The 14,787-nt window shown below is 44.5% G+C and overlaps 1 protein-coding gene across 2 annotated transcripts in view; it reads right to left on the bottom strand.

The window, feature by feature from the left end:
* Positions 1-416: 416 nt before the first annotated feature.
* RHOJ (ras homolog family member J) overlaps positions 417-14,787 on the bottom strand; it is a 134,710-nt gene continuing 120,339 nt past the window's right edge. For both annotated transcript variants that reach the window (XM_039537108.1, XM_039537109.1), the window contains 3 exons: positions 11,534-11,698; positions 8,703-8,798; positions 417-6,779 (listed from right to left, as the gene is read on the bottom strand). In XM_039537108.1, the coding sequence (XP_039393042.1) occupies positions 6,633-6,779; positions 8,703-8,798; positions 11,534-11,698 (408 nt within the window). In that variant the 3' untranslated portion in view covers positions 417-6,632. The remainder of the gene's footprint in view (positions 6,780-8,702; positions 8,799-11,533; positions 11,699-14,787) is intronic.

The raw sequence follows: 14,787 nt of genomic DNA, 5'->3' as shown, positions 1-14,787 counted from the left end.
CTATGATTTTGATGGGAGACACTGATCAAGCAGTGTCTTTCAGGCACCTGATCCTGCTCTTGTTGAACTCAGTGGGAGTTTGGCCACTGACACCAGTGGGAGGAGGCATGGCCCCCAGTGCTTCCTTTCTCAGCTAGCTTAATCTTTAGCATCTAATTCTCAGATTATTAACAATGCAGGCTTTCAGGGTTGAATCCAAAACCCACTGAAGTCAATGGAAAGCAGGGCTGCTCAGAGGATTCAGGGGGCCTGGGATCTCTGCCGAATTGCCGCCGAAGACCCGGAGTGGAAGAAGCTCCGGGGGCCCGGGCCCTGCGAGAGTTTTCCAGGACCCCCAGAGCAAGTGAAGGACCCCGCTTCAGGGGCCCTGAAAAACTCTCGTGGGGGCCCCTGCTGGGCCCGGGGCCTTGGGCAAATTGCCCCACTTGCTCCCCCCTGGCGGCCCCGATGGAAAGACTCCCATTGACGTCACTGAGTGCTGGATTGGGACTTTCTTGAGAAAAACGTTTTGTTTTTTGATCTGATGTAACAGATGGTTCTTTACAAGTTGCGCGGGAGATATTTAAAAGGCAGATCAGTGAGAGGTGCACATACTCACTAGGGGTAGGGCCTATAGGGCAAAAGGGAGAGAGACCTAGTGACTCTGTGGAACCTGCTACTGCTCATGTGCTACGAGGGGTGGTATGGCACAAAAGAAGAAGGGTGCTCCTTACACCCCCTTACTCCATTGCTCCGGCGTGCAGGACCAGCCACAATCTGACCCACGCTAAGTCAGTAGCATCCTCTCCTACGTGACATGACAGGGGACCAGGCAACATGGGGAATTTCGTTAAAATAGATCACAGAAATACCACTAAACATAGTGTATATATTGTTGAATTTAGGTCCTGATCGGAAGCCCGTTGGAGTCAACTGAAAGGGTTCTATCAGCATTAGTGGCTTTTGGATCAGGTCTTTAAATATACGTGTGCAAACATTTTTCTTGTTGCTCCTCATTAGATACCACTTTGGTACCTTTAGGCTGAGAGATCCAAAATTGCCTAAGGGAGCTGAATGCCCAATTCAGACAGTTCTGAAAATTTCAGCTTTAGTTTTCTATTCCAGGCCGCATGCCCCAGGCTCTGCATTCAGTTTTATGGACTTAAGAATGTTTGTATGTTAAGAGTGCCAAGCTTAACAAAGTTTGTGTCCGGTGGCAGCTCTGTTCAGAATTGTTCCTGTAAAAATAATAATTAAGACAAACGCCTTCTTCCAAATTAATTAGAAAAGCTCCTGAATTTTATTAGGCTGAAGAAATTTCTCATGCAAGACAGACAAGCCCTCCTATCTGCTGGAATATATTTTGTTTAATTACTAAGTGCCCCATCCTGCATTACATATGATTACATAACTGAGGTCGAAGTCTATGGAAGTCCTGTAAGCATTAGAATGATTTGATCAGACCCGAGGTGACAACAAAGCATCCGTTTATTGGCATGCACCGTCAAAGAGCTCACCACGCATATTTTTGCTGGGACCTTATTTACATTTTAGTTATTAATTCAAACCAACTCTTGATAGAATATGTAGGTTTTAAAAAAAAAAGGCCCAGGCTAGGGTTTAGCACATTCTTTTTAAGATCTGAAAGCATTTGAAAAGATAATAGGCTATTAACAAAAGTAGGTCTGTCAGAAACGGCTTTGACATCAATTGAGATAAACTATTATCATTGTTAAATAATTTCTTGGAGTAGTTTTTACTCTTTGCTTACTCTAATAGGCTTTAAAATAACATTTGCCTTCCTTATGAATTCAGGGCCTGATTTCCAGTGGGCACTGCAGGTGCTTGGCACCGTAACATTAGATTGCTGGTCTACAGCCTTTCAGTAGGCAAATGGTTATTGTTTCTGTTGTTTCTAATGGGGCTTGAAAAATAATCTGATGTTTCTATTCATTTCCGTGTTTCTGCTTTAGAACCACCAGCGTTGTCACAACAATTCTGAGAATAGTCTTTGCTCATCAGTTCATACTCCAGCTGCTGGCTCCGTAGCAGAAAAGCACACGGTACCGTAGACCAATTTTCAAAGGTCATCCTTAACTCTGCCCACAACATTTGGAAAGGGCATCGACTTGTGCCTCTGCAACTCACATTTACCCATGCAAGCTGAGCTCCTTCCCTCAAAAATACATAGTGAGTTTTACAGCTGGGAAGTTACTGGGCATAGAAGTATGTGCACTCACAAATACGGGGCGGGAGGGTCAGGGGACAGTTAAAGAGGCCTTTTGAAAATTTGGCCTTGTAGGCAGGGGCTGCTCCAGGCCCCAGCATGCCAAGCGCGTGCTTGAGGTGGCAAGCCACTGGGGGCGCTCTGCCGGTCGCCACTAGGGCAGCAGGCAGGTTGCCTTCGGCGGCATGCCTGCGGAGGGTCTGCTGGTCCTGGAGCCTGCCTGCTGTGCTTGGGGCGGCAAAATGCCTAGAGCCGCCCCTACTTGTAGGACCTACATAAAGTGTGGGTATATTTAAAACATTTATTTTTGATGACAGGAAATTAAAAAATACATAGAATCCAGAGGCCATTTCTAAGTGGATTGTTACCCTTTGAGGATAGGTCAAATTTTGGTTATAAGCAGCTTGAAAGCATCTCTTTAATTCACAGTTTTATCACCTTGCAAAATTGATTTACTTCACTTTATAAGTGCAAAAAAGTCTTGCCTTGCATTAATTAAAATATTTTTTCATGAATAATAATATTGCTCCATCTGCTTTCTCTACTATGCAATGATTTGTACAGAGGTCTGTAGTTTTTAATATATGAGGATATTAGCATTTTAGCATCGATTATCACAGTATTTAGTTTCCCAAAATTACTGCAGTTATATTAATTTCTGATTTAACATGCCTATCATATGTCATAGCATCATTATTAACAGGCACCACTGAAATTAAACACCACCCAAACCCCATCGTTCGATTATTTGTGGCTTCCTCAGAGGCATGATGGGACTGATATATTGCACTTTTCCAAAGTACTCATTATTTTATAAGCACAGCTGTCAATCTAGAGTTTTAGTTTCTCTTCAATTTAGAGAAGCTGTAACATTATCTGGCAGATCCAACCTTAGGGCATGTATTGCAGTTCAGGTGAAAGAGACTTGGTCCCATTTCTCCCTTACCCAGGGACTCATGGGTATATGTATACTGTATATCGAGTCAATTCCTGGGGAACGGAATAAGCAGGCCATCTTCCATTGAAATCAGTGGCAAACCTCAGTGGGATCAGATTGAGCTCTAAACCCTTGATACAAAGTCCATTGAAATACATTGATTGGGGCAGGGGGCTTTTGTTCATTTCATGGGGATTTGGGTCAGGCCTTAAGTCAATAAAATAATCCCCAAACATTTCTATATTCAATCTGCTCCTAGCTTTCCTGCTGCACCTCTGATACGTGGGAGTCCAGAGAACCCACTGCCAGACATGCTACCTGCAGCCCAGCTGCACTAGGAAATTAACACATTCAGCTAGACGCAAACCACAGCTACTTTCATACGAAAGAAAACGACATCGTCGCCAGGCTCGCTTTCTGGTCCGAGCTACGTTTCCCAAACTTTCTGTCAACATATTCTAAGACAACCCCTTCGACAGGATGAAACGGGACCCAGAGTGTTCACTAGGGATTTATACCCTAAGGCGCACACCAGATTTTCTTTAGCATCTCTGACTTACTACAACTTCATTTTCAGCCATGTCCATGGACAGTGACCCAATGTTTATCACAATTCCACTGTGTAATAATTAAGGTTAAGATTCTGTTGCAGGTATTTTTTACTAAAAGTCAAGGACAGGTCATGGGCAATAAACACAAATTCATGGATGCCTGTGACCTGTCCCTGACTTTTAGTAAAAAATACCCTGCGGGGGCAGGATGGGGGACTAACAACTAGTACTATTGGGGGCTGAACCCTCTGCTGCTCCATTCTCAGGAGGGCTCATCCAAGCCTGGCCACTGCTGTGGCGGTGCTGGGGCACCTGCTGGCCAGCTGCTCCAGCAGCCCAGGGATTGCTGCTCCGGCGGCCTGGAGGATCACTGCTCTGATGGCCCTGGGGCCAGCTGCTATTCTGATGGCTGGGGGACTGCTGTTCCGGTGACCCTCAGGCCAACCACCAGCTATCTGCTCCAGCAGTCCCCGGGGCTGACCACTGGCTGCTGTTCTAATCCCACTGCTGCTCCTGTGGCAGGGGCTGACAGCTGCAGCTTCATCCCCAGTGGGTTTCAGCCCTGGAGCTAATGCTTTGGCGGCCCTGGGGCTGACAGCTGCTCCAGCCCTGCCCTGGAAGAAGTCCTGGAGGTCCCAGAAAGTCATGGAATCCGTGACCTCCATGACAGAATCGTATCCTTAGCAATAACATAGCAAAAGACACTTACTTACTAATTACCATAGCTAAATATGCCTTATGTCTCGGAGATAATGGGTGACCTGTACTGATATAAATGTTTTGGCATCTGATCCTGCTCCTATTAGAGTCAATGGCAAAGCATAAATTAGTGTCCATGGGATTGTGGGCCCTTGAATTCTAGTAAGCTGCATTTACTAAAACAGAAATTGCTTCATTTACCCTTAAGATACAGCCAATACATTCTAGCCATGCACTTCCCACTGATTTTAATGGGTGCTGTGCAGCTGGAATCCAGAGCAAGGCTTTTACAATGTAATGACAACAATCTCATATAGGAAAATCTTCTATAAATATCTGTGTAGTAAAGGATACTGTCATCATCACTGAAGTCAATGGGAGTTTTGTCTTTGATTGCAATGAAGGTGGGATTGGGCCTTGTATCTATGATGTTGCTTACTTTGGGCCGAATGTTACAGTCCTTGCTCAAAATCCCACTGAAGTCAATGGGAGTTATACCTGAATCAGGACTGTAGGATTGGTTCCCTAATCTCCAGTTAATGGCAGAGGCTTTCTAGCTGCCCCTCTATAGACTCAAGCACTGTACAGAACATCAAAAGAGGAGAATGCTGGCTCTTCCAACACATGGGTGGGTAAATTAATCCCTGTGCTAGTACTTTGCTGGTGAGAGAGGGTTCAATTCCATACTAGGTCTGGAAACACTGACTCTGGCAGTTGCTTTTTTCAGGGAGTTACTTTATAGGTCTAGAAACATGGATTTGCTGGCATTGTAATTGTATGCCTTGGAGAGGTATGATCAGAAATGAAATCCATAACAAGACAGCTACATGGGCATTTCCAAGGCACTCATAGGCAGATGTAAGTAATAAGACACCCTCACAGTTCACCTCCGAGTGTCTGTGGTATAACGGCATCTTGCTGTGATGTGCAAAACAACAGGCTCCCTGGAGAAGCCTTAGCGAAAAGGCACACTTTATTCAACAGCAAAGAGTGCTTATTGTCAGCTTTCATTCCCTTGAGGTTCAGGCTTCCTGTCTCCGTACTGCATGCTGCAGCACTTCATCCTGCATATTGTCTGAAAGAAAGTTCCTGAGTAGCATACCCACACTATACCTTAACTGCTAATTGCAATAATGAACATGGAAGACCCAGACAAAGCAATGAAGAGCAGAGAGAGGACTACAGTAAATAGACATGTTTAAAAGTCCGCTCCAATTAATACCTTTACACAAGATCATTTCTAAAAAACTATTTCAAATAAGGCAACTGGATCATTATAAAGCACTTCACATCAATGTGACTTTGGCTTGTTTGTTTTTGTTTTCATCCGCTGGGTGAGATGTGGAAATGCACCCAATCTGTAGAGTGAATTTATAATACTCGTGGCAATGCAACACCTCCCTGGTTTTTCATGTCTGTCACAAGATTTTTTGGTGATATGATCACTCTGTTTCTGCAAATGACTGCTACAGTTTTTCACTTATACTGTTTTCCCTCACCCAGCTTCTGAAAACCTCCTGGTCCAGCCTGGACACATTCTGTAGAAAATAGAGATATTTGTCATTTTGTGTAGTAAAAAGAACGTTCCTTCAATCTGGATGTAAATATTGATCCATTTTGATGGCTTGATGCTGTAACATGAGTTAAATGACTGCGAATTGGAGTCACTACCGCTTTGCTTTCATGTCATTTTAAACAAACTAAAGTAGATCCTGAAATTAGTGAGTATCTTATAAAGAAAAGTAATTTGAAAGTATATCCTATATATAACATATATGATTACATATTAAACTCCTAATGATTTCTCTGTGCTTTTGATCCATTCATATTCAATTCTTAAGTATTATAAATTTATACTTTTGATCAATTCTTGCTTAAGGCCACAAATGAAGTTTTTCTTGGTGGTTTTACAGTGTTTTTAAAGTTTTCCACACAGCACCCTTACCTGATTCAGAGTCAGCCATTAGCAGACATTCTGTTTTATACTGGCTCAGTGCATGCGAGCATAGTGTGGGAACAGGCTGCATGCAGCTCTATAGGGTTAGGAAAGCAAATAGACATTAGCTGGCTAACATGTTACAGCCTGAGGTTTCACAGAATGGAGGAATCATATATGGTTTAATAAGACTCCTTTCTGGTCATGTTCCCCATTTCAGTTTGTGTGTGACGCTCATTGCCATTCTAACCTGGGGGGTTTAGTTGAACAATAGCACTGTCCTGCTTTGCTTTTCAAGTGACCTCATACAACTGTACAGCAGCTGTGGCATGTCACACAGCGTTTCTTCTTTTTCTTAGGGTGAAAAATGGTGAGGATTGCTTCATCGAAGACTGTTTTAAGGCCTTTCTGTGTCAGGGCTGAACATTCCAAATAACACTGTGCACCAATCTTAAGCAGGAGAGAAAGAGAGAGAGAGAGAGGGGTCATAAATACACAGTTTGGAGAAGAAGACAATAGGACATGTTTATGACATACAGATCCTGTTATCCTCATGTGCACCCAACTCCTTATAATAATAAATAGAGATATACCAATCTCCTAGAACTGGAAGGGACCTTGGAAGGTCATTGAGTCCAGCCCCCTGCCTTCACTAGCAGGACCAATTTTGCCCTAGATCCATAAGTGGCCCCCTCAAGGATTGAGCTTACAACCCTGCGTTTAGCAGGCCAATGCTCAAACCTCTGAGCTATCCCTCCCCCCATAGAGTGAGCCATGCCTTTAAGACGGATTAAAGTCCTAGCTCTGCCTTGGGCCTGACTTCCTATCTGATCATAGGCCTTGTGGGACAGGCTTTGAGAATAGATGCCAGGGCATTGTCTCAGTGCAGAGGGAGACGTGGAGGGAGCAACAGTCTGCCAGTGGGGCTGGCCAGGAAGAAGAAGCTCCATGTATGCCAGCTGAGAGTTTGTAGGAACTCTTCCACTGCATAAGGGTTCCTCTGAACAGAAGAAGCTGGATCTCAGGGTTTCCAGGAGGCATTGGATGGATCTCAGGGTTTCCAGGAGGCATTGGCTTGAGTGCTCCCTGGCAGTGTGGTTCAGTCACTTAACATAACTATCCTTAGCTCCCCTTCCATGCTCTTGGCTTCTCCTATCAAACTCCACAGAGATGAAGCCGTTGCAGAGGCACTTCTACAGGCTCAGGGTGATTGATGGGGGCGTGCCACTGAGTCAAAAATACCCTCCCGTTCTGTGGGCACTTGCACACATGTGGTGTGGACCTTGAGCCTGCCCGTGGAAATGAATTTGGATAAATGCAATTCCTCCTGCTTTTTAGCTCTGCTTGGCCTTTTAGAACCCTCTGACTAAATATCAGCATAACCAATATGTGCAGTGACTAGTTGGAACGTGCTTGTGTCTGAATGCCGATGCTGCTGGAGTTGACGTACGTACGTATTTCATGTTCATTTCTCCAGCCCTTCTCCTTACCCACAGCAATAATACATTATGAACTGAAAAGAAGATCCCACCAAATAGAGGTCTATGGGCCTCAGTCTCATTTACGGCCCCCATACATAGCTGTGTAAAGTGGCCTTAAGCGAGAATCAAGCCAGATGTGTTTGTATGGGAGTGACTAAGAGTAGAATTTTTCCCATTGTGATTTAGCCCATGTAGCACCAGAGAGAATACATACGAGCGTGTTATTTTAGACAAGCTTTTGTATCCATCTCCTACATATGGGTCTTAGCTAAAAAGCTGGATCCAAACACACTGAAACTTTGGGACAGCTCCAGTCCAGATGAGAACTTTCCAGCTCATTCCCATCTCTGCAGCCTAAATGCAGCTTCTGTAGGTTGCGATTCTTTTTTTTTTTTCCGTGACTAACATTACTTTGCCAAACACAGATGTACATTTTCTCCCAGGAAAGCCACGGAATGTCTTTATAGGCTCACATAAATGAATAACATCCACAATGTACAGTTTGTTTTATCGTGATGTGTAAAACAACCTGTTTATGTATCCATTTTGTTATGACCAAATATGGTAAAACACTGCAGTGGCTGATCCTAAATCAAACATAAGAACATTAGATGTTTCATTTCATTCAGATGTCTCATGTATGGCGTGTGCTTGTTATATATCAGAGATTTATTAGTGGGATTGCAGAACAATCAAGGTAATGCTAGAGACAGGCTTAAAGGTGCAAAATTCAGTGTGTTTGGAGTTGAGGTTTTAGTCTGGGCCCAAGTTAGTGAAAATGGAGGAAAAAATGAAAGAATTGGATTTGAGTGAAATATACAGAAACTAAAGTTATGGCCAAACTACTCTGCAGCCTGGGTCCTAACAATAGGGTCATGCAAAACAATGATACCTCTTTAGCCAGTTTCACTCCATGTTCGTAAGTGAGGGGTTTCTCCTTCATATAAAGTAGTCGAGCCAAAGTTTTCGGATCATCACGAAGATCAATCTAGTAGTAAAAAAAAAACAACCACACACACACAGTACTAAACACAACATTCCTGTGGATGAGTTGGCTCCAGAGCCCTATGCTAGGATGAATATTTCAGTGACACCCCCAATTTCTCCCCTACTAGAGATGATAATTTTTTTTAAAAGCTGGTTCATAATGTGTATCTCTCTCTCTCTCTCCCTGTGTATATGCACACGCATGTGGCCACAATGTCTCCTTTCTAGTTTCTGGTCAAAGCAGAAAAGAGAGAAAACAGGATTGTGTAAGAAGCATATAGGCTTAATTCTATGTCTGAGAACAGGTAGGGAATTTTCCATCAATGTGTTTTGATGGAAAATGCAATTTCTGCAAAACTGAAATTTTCCAGAGGAAAATTTAGATTTTGCAGAATTTTTTTTTGATTTTCTGTTAAAATTAAGTATTTAGTTCTGGGTCAGGTTGCCCCAAGTGAAACATTTTGGTTTGTTGAACTGAAACAAAACATTTAATTGTGGGTCACTTTGATATTAATCTCTGACTGTCTCACCTGCGGGTTTTTTTTTTAAAAAGAGAATATGAGTTTTTACACCTTAGTAAAGATGGACTAAGTAGGATACCAATTGCCCAGTGAAATGCTATTCTGCAAAACTGCCTCCAAAAGATCTTGGTATAAAGGCTGAAATGTATTTCTAACTTGCCAGTATTTGCAGCATCCTTTTAGAAGTTTGAAAAAAAGTTTTCCTCATTTGGCAAACCTTGATTTTTCTCCAAATATTTGTATAGGCTTGGGGCCTATCCTGCAAGAGGCAGGAGCACCTTCAGCTCCCACCAAAGGGTGTTCAGTGCTTCTCAGGAGATACTTGGCAGGATTAGACCCTCCACAAAGAGTATGTGGTGAGTTAGCTGTTGCTGCAGAACTGGCCTAGCTGAATCTCACAAATGTTTTGGCAACAGAGTGATTGATGTTAAAAAACTCAGCTCTACAGAATGTATCCACCTTAATGTGACCATTCAACAGTAGGTCAGAGCTCATGGCTACCCCATTTGGCAGGAGGGACCCTCTGAGTTGGGGATGTCCGATGACATTTGGAGAACGATTATGACAACAAAAAATACAGGTCTGAACTGGTGGTCATGTGCCTACTACTCTGCTCCACAGCTTGAGAGTGAACAACAATAATACTTGATCTGGGTCTGATTTCTGGGTTGAGTCAGTCTCTTTCTTCCAAGGAGGGGAGATCCTTCCTTTGGGAGAGATGTTAGACCTCAGGGCCTAAGTCTGTCTCCAACTATTTGGGATCAGGATGAGACTGAATGTGGTGGGCAGATTATCCCACATCTGTGTCATGACCCACAGGGCTCAAACCCAGGATTCACAGGAGCGGCCATGCTTCAACCTTCCTCTTGGTAGCCTGCTGACAGCTGCTGACCCAGGACCCATGAAGCCCGGCCCCAGTTTGAGGCTCCTCCCCTGACATCCTATTGGCGGAGCCACAGAGCAGCTGATTGGCCTTCTGGCCCTACTTAAGCCAGGGACAGGAAGCTGTCTGAACACCTGGGATCCAGCCTGCTCTGGACTGTGTGCTTCCTGCTCCTGCTCCCCTGTGTCAGCTTCTTGATCTCTGACTTGTGGTTCTGATCTATGCTTTGTCTCCTGCCTCTGACACCCTAGTATCCTGACCCAGCCTGACTGTGGTTACAAACTTGTGGTTTGTCTCCTGCCTCTGATGTCCTACAGCTGACTCTTGGCTCCTGACTATGGATTCTGGCACTGACCACTAGGTCTGGCTGCCCATGACCTGGCTTTGCCAGTCTGTTTACTCTGTGGTTCCTACACCTTCCTCTGAAACAGCTGGTGCTGGCCACTGTCAGAGAGAGGATACTGGACTGGATGGATCATGGGTCTTATCCACTCTGACAATCCCTAGGTAAACTCTGGGGGAAGAAAGTGCTCTCAGCAAGACTGGCTGGTCTAGAAGGAGCTGTGTTGTTAATCCTTGTTGGCTCCAGGAAGGCTATTCAGGGAAGGGGGTGAACGTTGGGGGATGTAATATGGGAATGGCTTCCCCACTCCAGAAAAATATAATGAATTTAAAGCTTAGTTAAAAATCACAGTGATATTGAGGAGCCCCTAACACAGAATATGGGTACAGTGGAGCTAGAGCTGTAATTTCCTGCATGAAATAGCTGTGGTAGCTCTGATCAAGCTAGTGCACGGGAAACAGAAGTACAGCCGAGGCAGTGTGAGTAGCGAGGTGGACTCGCCAGCCTGAGTATGTATCTAGGTTTTCAGACGGGATTGTATTTGGGTGGCCAGCCCATACTGCTGCTTGCCCTGCTGCAGCTACACCGCTATTTTTAGTGTGTTGGCTCAATTGGAGCTAGTCTGGGTATGTCTTCTTGACCTGGGAATTATACCTCCTGCTCCAATGTAGACAAACCCACAGAGTGAGCCTTCAGAGGGTTGGGCAACTAGATGCATTACGTTTGCATGGGGCTTGGGGAAGCCTGCTTGTTTCAGTTCATGTGAGTTGCAGCCCCTGAGGTTTGCTTTGAGTTGCAAGTTTGGTATCAGGTCTGCCAGGGTGGAAGCAGGTGTGTGCAGAACAGCAGAGTTTTCAAGGGACCCCGGGACTGCAGCCAAACCTCAATCTGGGTAAGTTCCACCTGGCTTTGAGGTTTCACAAGGCCCACCTGGCTGTAGAGTTCCAGACCCCTTGAGCTGATCAATAGGCTTCCCAGTTAGTAGCTACCTGTGTTCCTATGAGCACATAAGGCACATGCGGCATGCTGACTTTCAGTTCAGGCACCCACTCTTCCTGGACGTTGTGGTAAGAGGCAGGGTTCACCACAGAAAAACAGATCAAGAACACATCCGTGTTGGGATAGGAGAGGGGTCTCAGCTGATTGTAGTCCTCCTATCAGAGAGCAAAGGCAGGTGTTAGCAGTGGGTCATGCAAGCTGCGTAACAAAGCATCTGCAAGCACTTTGAGTTGCCCAACATTGTCACTGAATGTCAATAAGAGCTGATAAGTTCCAGGGGGTGGAACGACCACTGCAAAGGCACGGTGGAGGTATCCCGCAGCTGGGTCAGTCTCTGAACCCCCTTTTACATGGGCTTTGTGCAGACAGGCAGCGGTGTGGGTATTCTGTTTTCATAGTGATTCTAGTGTACAAGGGAGATAAGCTAAACAGGGGCTGCCTTCAATGCCATTGAACAGTAAAAGAAAACATACCTTGGGGTAAAAACAGCTCTTTAGGTTGCGCATATTGGCCTCAGCCTTCAATATACCATAATCCTAGGAATTCTTATGTGACTGCCATTGTCCTTGGAGCCAGATAACATCTGTAGAGGACATTCACGCCATGCGTTTTACAGTAGGTGTTATGTGCAGGGTGTATAAAACCTCAAAAATGCTACAGACATGACTATGCACAACAAAAATGGGCCTTTGGGCTGTTCAGTTAGATCATGCTATCTCCAGTGTCACGTCAATCAGAATGAGAAACTCTCATCCTGGAAATTTAGCAGCAGCTCGGATCCAGTTTGTGACTCAAGGTGATTTGAGATTTCCATGGGCCCCTGTCTTGTGAGAAGAGATGTCATGTTGCCCCCGAGGCTGTGCAGAGAGCAGCATTCAGTTACCTCAAAGCACAGATGTTCCATGTAGTTAGCTGATTTGATAACAGGGAAGCTTGTTAGAAGGACAAATTTGGGTCTCTTCCCAGTCTCGAGAGTTGGACTTTGCAATCCATGTGAAATGGATAAATGGGTCTGGAGTAACAGCATATGGAATCTCACAGGCCCATTCTTGGACAAGTGAAATTCATATTGGAGAGTCTGGGTGGAAGCTAGTGTTTCCCAATTTTCCTGCAAGTGGTTCAAAAATTACTTGTAAAGTTACCTGTTTCCTTCAGCAAATGTATAAAAACACAGCATGGGAACAAATGATAACCCCTATGCCAGGGCTGGATTAAGACACAAGCAATATCAGCCTGTGCCTAGGGCTCCAGCACCTGGAGTCATGTGATTATATCAGAATTTAAGACATGTAAGTTCTCATGGTTGTGAAGAAAAGCTTGAAAATATGAATTGAGTGTAACTGAGGCTGAGAGATCTGCCTGGGGCTTGTCTACACTTACAGTGCTGCACAGCTGAAGTGCTTAGTGAAGATGCTACCTGCACTGACATGAGAGCTTCTCCCATCGGTGTAGTTAATCCACCTCCCTGAGAGGCGGAAGCCCTCCAGTCGACACAGCACTGTCTGTGGAGGGGTTAGGTTGGTATAACTACGTAGTTATACTTAGTTGCTATTGTAGACTAAGCCTTAGTCTGCAGACAGCCTGAAGAAATAGCTCTGAGAGGTGTGAACTTCCCCATGCATCTTGTACCACCCTGACTCTGCATGGGGCAGGACTGGAGAAGGAGAATGCAGAGGGGTCTGGTTGACCAAGATATCCCAGCTGCTGGAGTAAGTACTAGGACCCCCTCCCCCCAAATGTGTAGGGTCACCCACTGCTCGGTGAGGTGCTGTGTGTCCCTCTGCACCTAGATTGTGAAGCTGTTCCAGGTGTTAGCTATACTGCCTACCCACCATCTTAAAATGTGCAGACTTAAGCTTTTTGCCCTGGAGGTTTCTGGTTCAATCCCTGGTATCAGCCAAGACGGTGGCCATCACATATGCACTGTGCAAGGGTAACGGAAAATGCAGTTTCTATCCTGAAAGACAAAGAGCGGGGTAATGGGCTACTGTGTTCTAGTAGGCTTGGCAGGGTGCTGGCTGGCCCAAGCGCTGCTAGTATCCCTTTGCCACCGACTTTTTAAAAAAAGTATAAACATTCCCCAGCTGCTTCCCTATCTAGTGATTATTAACTGGCCAATGTTTTGTAGGGGTCAAGGCAGAGGTGGGTCTCGAGGAGGGATTGATTGGTGAGAGGAAATGGCCTGTCCTATCAGAGCAGGGAGGATGCTCCATGTACAGGGATTAGCACGAAAGAAAATGCAAAGACACTTGTGGGAGAATCAGCTAAATGAGGCCACACCACTGCTGGTGGGGCAGAGAACATGATGTGACTGACAAGAGACAAAGCAGGGAGGGATGGACATATGCTAGAGGATGACAAGAACCTTCCACTTGATGCAGTGGAGGGCCGGTATCTGATTAATGGAACAATGAGGTGATCTTGGCAGCTGAGTTTTGTGTGGCTTGGCGGAGGGATAATGTGAGTCTCAGAGGCTTGGCCTCATGCCGACCCTATTACATGATATTTTAACCAATGAAATCATTTACATCCAGAACATTAAAACTGATGACTTCTCCAAGGGTAAACACACTTATCCACAATCACCATGGGCTGATACTGGGAACTGCTTGGCAATTGACTTTTCATACACTTTTGGTTTAGCTTGATTATCACTACAAAAGTTTTTTTTTCTCCTGCTGACAACAGTTCATCGTAATTAATCAAGACATACCAGGAGGGGGTGGGAGGAACAGATTGTAAAATAGTGGATTAGATTAAGAGTTCCTCCCATCTTTTCATGTTCTCTGTATGTATATATCTCTCTGTATGTATATATATCTCCTCACTATATGTTCCATTCTATGTGTCTGATGAAGTGGGCTGTAGCCCACGAAAGCTTATGCTCAAATAAATTTGTTAGTCTCTAAGGTGCCACAAGTACTCCTGTTCTTTTTGCGGATACAGACTAACATGGCTGCTACTCTGAAACCTTTGGTTTATTTGTTACAAAACAGATCTTTGGGATAACCACAAGGTGGCAGCAGATACTCTATGTATCTTTTTTTAATTTGGGACCTTGGAAAGCAGTTGGCTAAATATATCTGTTTTAAAAATTCAAGAGTTGCCTATTTAGAGGGGCTGAAACTTAGTGTGCTGTTAAAAATCACAGACTAAAAAGCTATGAACATTCTGCATAATGGTGACAGGTCCTTTCAGAAGGTTCATTTAATTTTATTTTGCTTGTCACTTTGAAGCTTATGAG

Source organism: Mauremys reevesii, linkage group 4, assembly GCF_016161935.1.
Source record: "Mauremys reevesii isolate NIE-2019 linkage group 4, ASM1616193v1, whole genome shotgun sequence".
Taxonomy (NCBI): domain Eukaryota; kingdom Metazoa; phylum Chordata; order Testudines; family Geoemydidae; genus Mauremys; species Mauremys reevesii.
Note: the sequence above shows the minus strand (reverse complement) of the source record. Positions and strands in the feature narration are given on the sequence as shown.